Below are 10,332 nucleotides of genomic sequence, written 5' to 3'. Positions count from 1 at the left end.
TATCATATAGATTATAAATAAATTTATTGTATTAGAAATGACTTCGTAATACGGCATTTCTTTTCATCTAACGCTTTTAGATGATATAATCTATTAGTATTTTACTTTCATAATATTAATATTTTAAAATAATATATGTATATATAATAACAAAAAAAATTATTTGTTTATAAAAAAAGTATATAATTCTGATATATGACTTGCAGAAAACGTTACCGTCCAATTCAGTATAATATGCAAAATATCTTGCTTCTTTTCAATCATTAGTCATTAAATATGTGACGACAAAAATTGAAGATCAAAAATTTAGTATTCTAGGTGATCTTGTGCGTAGCGATGCGAATTATCGCGATATTAATAATTTGATAAATGACGATAATTTTGTTCTCCAATCGCAATTTTTCTTTGCCTGACTCCCAATCTACTTTAATACCAGAGTCTCGTCTCTAATAAACCGAACGTGCACATCTATTTACTCTACGCTTTCAGGTCACTTTTACGGCGCTTTTGAGCAATCGCGCAAAACAGCTTATATCTACCTATTACGTACGTCGATTTAGGTACGAGCGCGCGCGTAACTAGAGGAGAAAATACGGCGATCAAATATTTCCTTTAAGGAAGAGACGCAAACGGGATCGTGCTAGGACGATTAAAAGAACGCTCCGAGATTGTTCGTTATGCGCTCTTATTCGTGAATTCTTGTACGATTATCCGGCACTTCACACAAACCGAAATGGAAATTGTACGCGTTAATTACTTGGCGTAATTATAACGATAATTACGCTTATGAAAAGAAAGCTCATAGAGATAATTAGTAAGCGGCTTTATATTACAGTGATAAATAAATTATATGCATGACAGACATCGTATAATTTTTCCTATTACAATACAATGTCCAGAATGAATACGAAAAATAACGAGAAATATCTTGTAATGCATGTACAGGCGACGCTATTTTTCTCTGACGTCGCATTCCATCGTAGCGGGAGAACCCGCTAGAAACGTTTTCCGGCAAAAGAGATGTCTCGCACCTCGTTCTAACGCGGAATGTCTAACTTTGTCGTAAATTCCGCTCCGACTCCTGTCCTACGGAACAACAAGAATTATTAACGTCGCGCATTTACCGTCCTCGTCGGTGGACAGTTTACACGACTTTCACGATATATGGTCTATAACGTTAAACCCAGCTCTTTATTATGCACAATCGTTCGCTCCTTGAAATCGAATTCATGTTATAAAGTGGAAAATTAAAAATTAATTAATCAATTATCAAATCTTATCCGCTCGAAATATTGCGATACGTTTATAAGAAAAAGACTGTGCAAAAGAAAGAAAAATTGAAGAAGGAAGTGTACACACATAACTTTCATTACTTGATTAGTCTGCTAATATCTAAGAAATCAGACCAACGATTTGTGATGGTTGACGCAGAGTAACCTTTAACAAGGTAAGAAGTGAATTCTGCAGTAAGTAATCTCTATAGATAAAAATGCTGTTGGTGAGAGGCGAGAAAGTAAGAATGAGGAATAAAACGTTAGAAGAGAATTGAGCATGTTATGCAAAAAGTTAATACTTGAACTGAGTAGAACGAAGAAAGTGAGGCTGACAGAGAAAAGAAAGAACTCTAAGAACTTCGCGTATGTTTACCAAGCCACTGTTGTTCTAACCGGATTAATAGCAAAGTGAAGTTCGTTCGTAGAAATGGACAGCTCCGGCGCTTTCCCATCCTTTTTCGCGGGATATAGCGGAAGACAGTAATTAACGACTTGCTGAACGATGAGAAATAATGAGTGCCAGACAGTTGAGCTTGCAAACCCTTGAAGCTTTCCTAACTTAACTGTTTGCACGAACGGAGGCAACTGGAGAAACGTACGGAGCGACAGTCGACAATTAATAATGACGCTAACAACCTATCGAAATAAATTGAAGACTCGCGATGGCGACATTAGCTATCAGGGTGACTAATTAGTCACTCGAAATATTTCATTCGGCTCATTATTAACAATGATAAATGATCGAGCGAAAGAAAGTTTTTCGAAATCAAGAAGCTACCAAACTGTACTCTTTCACTATAGTTTACAATTTCAAAATAATAATTTAAATAATAATTTATATTACATTTTGATATAAGCATGGAAACATAATATTCATATATTCAACAAATATGTGCAATGCGGAATTAATTAATTGCTTTTGATCAGTTTTGCTTGTAAATACGTGGGCCAAAAAGAGCACATTTATGTAATATTTTTCGTTTACCTGGCGAAGCTCAAGCAGACTCGTCGGACGTATCCTCTTCCCGCTTTTACTATACATCATTCAAGGTATTCTTCGACAACCCAATATCTTCCACGGCTAAGTTTTTACCAGCCGCCGAAGAAGTGCACGGGTAGTCGGCTGACTCCACTTAATTAAAAGAGCTGCCGAGATGGCCGTATTGCGACGCCGTCGTCGAGAAGACGTGCGTTATCTTCGTCGTTCACCCGCCGCTAAGCGACATCATATACACTCCAAACACCTTCTTCTTCAAGATGCCTGGCTCTCCTTTCCCTCCTGTTCCTAACATTAGCCACCTGCTACTTGTCCCATCTTGAAGTTGCGCGAGCCCCGTTTTCTCCTTCTCCACGAAATAACCCTATTGCCCTTCGTGCAACCTGCGACCCACGTCAGGGTCTCCGGAGAACGGCAGATTATGTCTGCCAAGGTGGAAACCGCTGTCAATTTATCGAGCAATACAAGTCGAGAAAAATAATGTTTCCACTTGTCCTCACTTCGCTCGCGTACCTGATTCAATTCAACGAGATGTTGAGCCGACATAGCTACTCAATCATGTCAAGAACACTGACACTTTTCTCTGAGATCTGTTTATCCTTGAATTTTCATTAATTATATAAATAGCAATTTATTGCATAATTATTCATTGTCTCTCATTGGCTAAATATCGTATTATCGTCTACCAACGTTTAATTAATCTCTTCATGACTGTAGGCTACAACTTATTAATCACTGCAGCTCATTGTTCTCTATCGTGAATGATTTTGTGCTTAAAAACACCATTCCTTATTCAGTGTTTATTTTTCAGCATCAAATTTTAATGCGTTCGGACATCCATTCTATCGTAGAACTTATCTTATCTCTCTTCTCCTTCTATCCGAAGTAGTCAGGAGGACAATTTACCGGACACAAGATCTCTCCAATTTATCGAGCACATGAACTATGAAAACTAAACTTTGTTTCGTGGATGACATATCGATCTGTCTGATTCCATTTAGAACGAATATGATGGAGGACTCGCTCTTTTTTGACACGTTAGCTGCATCGGTCTGCTTTAAAGCGTTGGAAGGAAGTTCCGTAGGATAGTATATCGCTTAAAGCCCCGCGAAGTGTTGTGCTTTTTTTCCCCTTCTCTTATCCGGGAATTTACGATGCAGCAAATTCTTGTTCCAGATTTCATTGCGCGGGATTATTTAATTTACGTAAACGTCCATTCTCGCATTACAGATCAAGCTATATTCTTTACCAATTAGCAAATCAAATTATATTCAATTATCCACATATCAGTGCGTTGCAATAAATAATCCGTTTACGACATTGCCTGAAGGGCACATGCGTTATGCGGGAAACAAATAATAACAGATACGAGCGTGATTTTATTCGAACCATAGAATTTATTATTATTGAATGTGGCACAGCTCTGTGATGCAATTTTGTAAATACGCGTTTTGTATATTTTTGCGTTCGTGCGAAAAGAGCACGGTGAGCAGAACTATAGCAAGGATTCCGTATAAAAGTAAGTGGTAATATGCTTACCGGGTTTAGCTCGAGCGAGGGAAGAGGGAAATAGAAAGGGCGATACGAGAGACAGTCGACTGAAAACAGATTATTTTAATTTAAAGCAACAAACTCTCTGATTTTCCTGCGCTGTAATCCTAACCGCGAATTGAATATACATATATATATATATATATGTGTGTGTATGTACGCTGTGCGACAGTTCCATTTCCCAGTTTGAAAAATTATCTGTTAAATTGTTGAAAAAGAATGATGACATTTAAACAGAATTTCCAAAAAAAGACAAGAAATAGCAATTTTGTGTAGATAATTCAGAATTGTTAGAATTTATTTGAAAGTTTAAAAAGCATTGTTGCAAAAGCTAAAAATGCTAAAATTCTTTAGATATAATAATCATAATAATCATAATAATATTCAAAGGACATGGAACATTTTATAACAATGGAATGCCAAAGTAGGAAGAAGACGAGAATAATTAAAAGTTAATTAAAAGCTGGTCAGCGCCATGAAAAATTAATAAAAAACATGGAACAAGTGAAATGCATGGGAGACACTTTTGGACAGAGTTGGGAAATGTGTAAACTTGCTGGGACAGGTCGCGCAGCCTTTGCAGAAAAGAGGCGAAGATGTACTCATGGTAATGAAAATGGCAAAAAGCACTCCGGTGCTAATTAATGAAAGATCGTTTTGTGCCCGGAATCTTTTCGCTAGCACTTCACGGATTTTGTCGGGCTAACCCGTTTCACGATTTCGATTCTCATTTCCGTCTCTACACCTAACATGCTCCTTTCACGTCTCTATTTATATTTCCGGTTACTGCATTAACAAGTTTAACATTTTTCTCAGATTAATACGGCGTGCAAACGAATGTAAAAAAAAAAATAACGTAAATACCGAGCATCGTTGCGTATAAACATAAATACATAAAATGCATTACGCGCGTCAGAAAATTTTAGTTTCCAGAATTTTGTTATACATATATGTTTTTTTGTGTAATAAAATTTTTAAACACGTGCCTATGCATATTGTTCGAATACGTGTACGGTGAAATAAATAAGACATTGTTTTTCTTTTCCTGACAGAGCAATTTTGATGAAGAATCTAAAAATTTAGCTAAAAGCAGATCTGAAAATAATTTTATTAGACCATCAAAATAATTAGGTAGGACGAAAAAATATGGTTGCTAGAATATCGAAACATTTTAGAGCTATTGCTCATCATGCTTAAGATTTTTACAAAATTATTTGATAATCCATAAAATTATTTTCTGTATACAGATCTGTATAGCTAAATTTGTAGATTCTTCAGCAAAATTGCTCTTATTGAAATCAGATTTCACATTCTGTATCATGAGTGTAAAAAAGAAAAATTGACAGGAATTAGTACATGTAAATTATCTATGATAATAATCCATTCAGTTCAAATGCACCTTTAATTCAACCGCCTCGTTAAGAGATTATTCGAGACTATCGTTTGCCGATCTCGTAATCGCGGTTAAACTCGATATGCGATTAGTATGCGGACAAACACGTAATATCTCTAAACAAATACGCCACTTCAATAAATCCCACGGAACGTGTGCACGTAAGCTCTCTCGCTGTTACCTATAGCACTGTAATTTATTTCGCCAGGCGTATTCCGTTCTGAATACCAAACTTATAAAGAAAAGATATCAAGCTTGGCTTCTTGACGTTAAACGATGCCCGGCGATTGATACATTGATAAAATCATTTTATGGCCAATAGAACGTGTCTGGATTTACGAAAGAAATCACGGATACATACATTCGTAGTGTCCGATTGATGTACCATACGTCAAAAGAAAAAGCGCTGTATTATTTACGCATTTCATAATCGCATGTCAATAATGCATCAGAATCTCTTCATGAAGAGATTCTGTGAAATCGTAAAAACAGTAAAAATATGTTTTCTTAAAGAGCTTAAGCTTCTCTTCATAATCTCTTCGTAATGATGTTATTAATTATGTAATACATGATCATAAAAGATTTTCATAGCGCCTATTAAATATGCGTAGCTCATACGTTTAAAAATATTACAGCCGCGAATTTTGTAAAAATTTTTTCTTGAGTTTGTTTAAACTGTACAATATGAAAAAGAAACAATGAGTAAATTATCTACTAAGCTATTTATTTTTGGAACATTATTTTCTATCGTTAAAAATAAGCTAGTTATTTCAGGTTGTTCTACATATTGCTGACTTGTTAACGATGGCTTTCATAACTTCGTATATTAATAAATTCTTAATAGTTGTCTATTTTCTCCATTACCGAGCATGTGTGACGTACAAACAAGATCTCACGCTAGATCGACGATTCAAAAATAAACGTTTCATTCCTTTAATGTCAAGAGTCGTGCAAGTTTTTAATCATGTATTCAGAATGTAAGTTTGCATAATTAAACAAATATCGATCCAAATTAATTGCCTCATTAGCAATGATTTTATATTTAGACTTTTCTCTTTTTCGCATCAAGAATCATGTCACTATGTGTATACAATTCGCAGATAATTTGCTCGACGATAAGTAAGACCATTCTGTAAACTGGATCATTATCTCTCGGGCAACAATAATACTTCCAAACTGCCATCGTAGTGTCGCGATCATTTCGGCGTCCAACCAACGAAAACGAGCTGTCGACATCGCTTTGAATGCCCGATCATAAGAGTATGAGAGAGATCGAGACAGGACTTCAGATAGCCCTTAATGGAGAAAGAGATGTTAGTAGATGTGGTTAAAGTCGATGGCGGGAAGCGAGCCCTTATTCTAGAAACGCGAGCGATCGAGAAAGATAGAAGCGACATGGATGGTATAACACCAATGCGTATATATGTGTACATATATGTGTATATGCTGGCGAGACAGTGCAAAAGAGGGCGAGAATAGTGAGATTCGCGTAGAATCCCGATGGTTAAGTGGTTATCTTATCTTAACTGCCGCGCTGCAGCATCTCACCAGTCTGGCACCCTCTAACGCTCCCTAAACGGAAATTAATACCCATCCCTACGTCCTCGCAAGTCAGCCTTGGCATCCATTGCCTGAAGCAACGCAAAAATCAATGGATATTATATCGCGAGTCACACACACGCACATACATACTCGTCGTGTTCCTGCGATCCCTCGCGAGTTGTCTTATCGTGCAAAGAAAAGTGACGAGGAGCCGCAACGTAAACACCCCTCCGGTGTCTCGGGTATCCTAGATTGTTTGTTATAATAAAACTGCTAATTTCCTGAGGTGGCATGTCGGGCTCGATCGTCTAGACCCTCGTGTACTTTTGCATGGTTGTGAACCAAGATAAAGGCGCCGGGAGGAAGTGACACGAGATAAGAGCTTTACGGGTGGGCACCCGCGCGGTTTTACCATCGCATTTTAGATGAAAGCGTACTGCCTTGACGAATCCCGTTAATGGAGAAAAGCAAATGCAACTTACGTCAGGCGTCGAGAATACGTTGCCGTTAATACTACGTCGTGGTTCTTGCTAGATACTTGAGATTCGCCGAGTTTTCATCGCGCTCTCTTTTTAACCATTCTCTCGCATGACTATAAAAAGTTCCTTATGCGAAAATCTAATAAATCAGCTATAATAGAAAGAGATTTTGTTCTTATCTGCAATAGCCTACTTCACATTATACTAGTTATTCCTGAGATAAAATTAACATATTACAAACGAAAGCGATACTATTCACGGAAAAAATGCATTAACGGTTTTTTAAATTAAAAGTTAAACGATAAGGAAATCCGTATCTGTAATATTTAAATTTAAATTATCTCGAAACGAACGACGTTGGGGAGAGACAAGTTTATGGAACTTCGCGAATAGCTAGGGAGTCGTTCCAACATTATCGTTTCTATCGGTAACGAAAATAAGCTCGCGCTATTTTCCATGCTCTGTCTACAGTAGCGTGTGCCGAGTGCTGTAAAATAAAATTATGCAATCGGCAATACATAATAAGTCAGTAGGCCAACGGGTATTCATCGCTTCAGCACACAATAACCAGGCGCGCGCGCGCCAACCCCTTCAGGGCCCATGCAATGTCTCCTCGTTTCATCGACTATGAATATTCTGAGGAGAGTAAGAGCAGGGGGTCGCGAGGGAGAGCTGGAAAATAGGAGAGGATAAACCGATGGTATATCGCTTTTACCGCGTGATATACACGGTCGGCGTATGCATAAATGTCAGGTGCATTAATGATAACGCTCGATATTTGGCCACAGGTCTCCGTGCCAGAGGAGGGCGAGGACAAAGGACCAATTTGCCCCCCGCTTCCGGCGCAGTACCATCCAGCCACTTACAGCACGACAACGCCGCAATTACACAAAACCGTCACGGATTACACCGGTTGGTACCAACGTTTAAAAGTTCATACGCTTAACTACTTCCTTTTACGTCTACATTCCATTCGAATTTGGTTCACTTTTAGCTTTTGGGATTACAGTCGTTGAAATATTGTTAAAATACTGCACATAAACGTACAAATATCCAGATTTCTTTTAATTCTAATTGTTACAAATTCAATTACTTCCTTAGAACGCAATCGTTGAAATTGTATCGGACCGATGTTCATTTGAATGCTAAGTGTTTAACTTTAAAAATCTGCTTCGCTAATTTTCATAGTCCAAACATTTCTATTTTTTATTTTTTATTTTTTTTATTATATCTTTTAGTATTTCTACGTGTTTACTTCTAATTTTTGTACAAATTCTTATTTTTCCTTTTCGTTTTTACGATATATTTCCGTTCGATAATTTGCCGCTATAAATTTTATCTTTAAGAAGTTAATTTATCATTTTCAGACAATGATGACATTAAAAATTGATCAACATCTCAGTCCGTTCAATTTCACCAAAGACATTTTCACTTCTGTATTCGCTGACTTCGACTCTGTCTCGACATGGATAGTTTCGTGTTATCGCGGGAATTCTAACGGGTTGTCCCGAGTGACGGTCAAGCCGAGGTTTCGAATCTCTGCGCCTGGTTTTACCACGGCCACACAACGTAGTTGGAATAGTCGACAAACTATTCCGTTGCGTCTCATAGTTGGCACAGCTTGCTGGACACAGAGAGAGAGAGAGAGAGAGAGAGAGAGAGAGAGAGAGAGAGAGAGAAAACCACAGTCCGCAAAGAGACTGTTTGTCGCGTCGCGCGACCTTGTTTCATCGAATTAGACTAAAGTCTTTGATTAATTAACTATTGGAAACGGCATGTTACGACTCATTAACAGGTCACTAATTTTGCGAGTCCACAAATGTCATTATCGTGCGAGCGAGTTTATACGAGACGAACGATATATAATATAGTAATAAATTGAAATAAACATTCTTTTCGTCGTTATCTCTGAGTTTCCGGAAGAACTTCATTCGGTGTACTCCGATGATGTTGGAGTTTCGCGGCGCTGCACGGAGTCTCGTTAAAAAATGGTAACGATCTCCCGAAACTTGGAAACTCAACGCGAGAGAAGGCATTACAGACGGCAATTCTTTTCTTCGACGGCTAGCCGTGATTATATTTTTAACTTTGTCGAATTTCTTGATTCTTTTCCGTTTCACTCCTCGTCGCTCGGACAGGAATCAACGAGGTGCAGCCGGTTATTCCGCTCCTGCTTAACTCGACGATCAATCTTGCCAGGCCAATTCCGGCGGTCCAAGAATATCCATCTAACCCACCACCCATACCGCCCCCGCCGGAAAAGTATTACGCCAGCACGGAGATCTGTAAGGTGAGTCGCAAAAATGTATGGTAGACATGCGATCCGCGCCGATTAAGCCTTTCTCTAGCATTAACGCGGGTACTTCGAGCGCGAAACTGTGTCAAACGCCGTCTCGTGACCGTTGGATCTCCGTCACGATCGCTGAAAGGGAGGCAACCTTGTAAAACCGGCCACTACTAGGGCTTATGTAAATCACGAGTTTAATTCGAATATTATACCATTTGTGACTTTTCAATTTTCGCTTTCTACTCTCTAAGATAGTTAAATATGTATCTAATATTTCCGTTATCATGCAACATGAAGTTGTGAATATTGCTCGCACAAATATCAAATATTTTTTTCATAGAAATTAAAACTGTATAAAATAATAATATTAAATTATACTTTTATTGTATTATTGATAATCACAGTATTAGATTATTTCTATTGGCTGTGATAATTATATACTGCACAAAATACTTTTTAATGGTATATATCATTGTATTGCATATATCTCGATTCCGATTTAATTTCATTTTCAACTAGGGTTGTTTTCTCTATACAATATGCACGACGCAAAATACTTCACCCTGTGAATTATGAGGATTAATGACCGAAAAACGAAACAACAGGGCACTATCAATCATAACTACCGCGAAGAAAACATCTTTCGCGGGCATACACAGATTATAGAGCGATAATGTAAAAGGGTGTGGTTATTGATTACAGTAGTTCTATGAAGGGTACATGTGTTTCTGTTTGATTATATTATCAGATTTGATTAATTTATATGAAAGCAAAATTACATTGAAAAAGGTATATCATGATTATGAATC

General features: G+C 37.6%; 1 protein-coding gene across 1 annotated transcript in view; it reads left to right on the top strand.

The window, feature by feature from the left end:
• Positions 1-10,332, top strand: part of LOC108687625 (discoidin domain-containing receptor 2-like) — a 225,289-nt gene that overhangs the window by 196,605 nt on the left and 18,352 nt on the right. Inside the window, exons 11-12 of the mRNA XM_018193501.1 lie at positions 7,990-8,148; positions 9,375-9,526. Of these exons, the coding sequence (XP_018048990.1) occupies positions 7,990-8,148; positions 9,375-9,526 (311 nt within the window). The remainder of the gene's footprint in view (positions 1-7,989; positions 8,149-9,374; positions 9,527-10,332) is intronic.

This window comes from Atta colombica, unplaced genomic scaffold (assembly GCF_001594045.1).
Source record: "Atta colombica isolate Treedump-2 unplaced genomic scaffold, Acol1.0 scaffold210, whole genome shotgun sequence".
Classification (NCBI taxonomy): domain Eukaryota; kingdom Metazoa; phylum Arthropoda; class Insecta; order Hymenoptera; family Formicidae; genus Atta; species Atta colombica.
The sequence above is the reverse complement of the archived record's forward strand: the minus strand, read 5'-3'. Positions and strand labels throughout refer to the sequence as shown.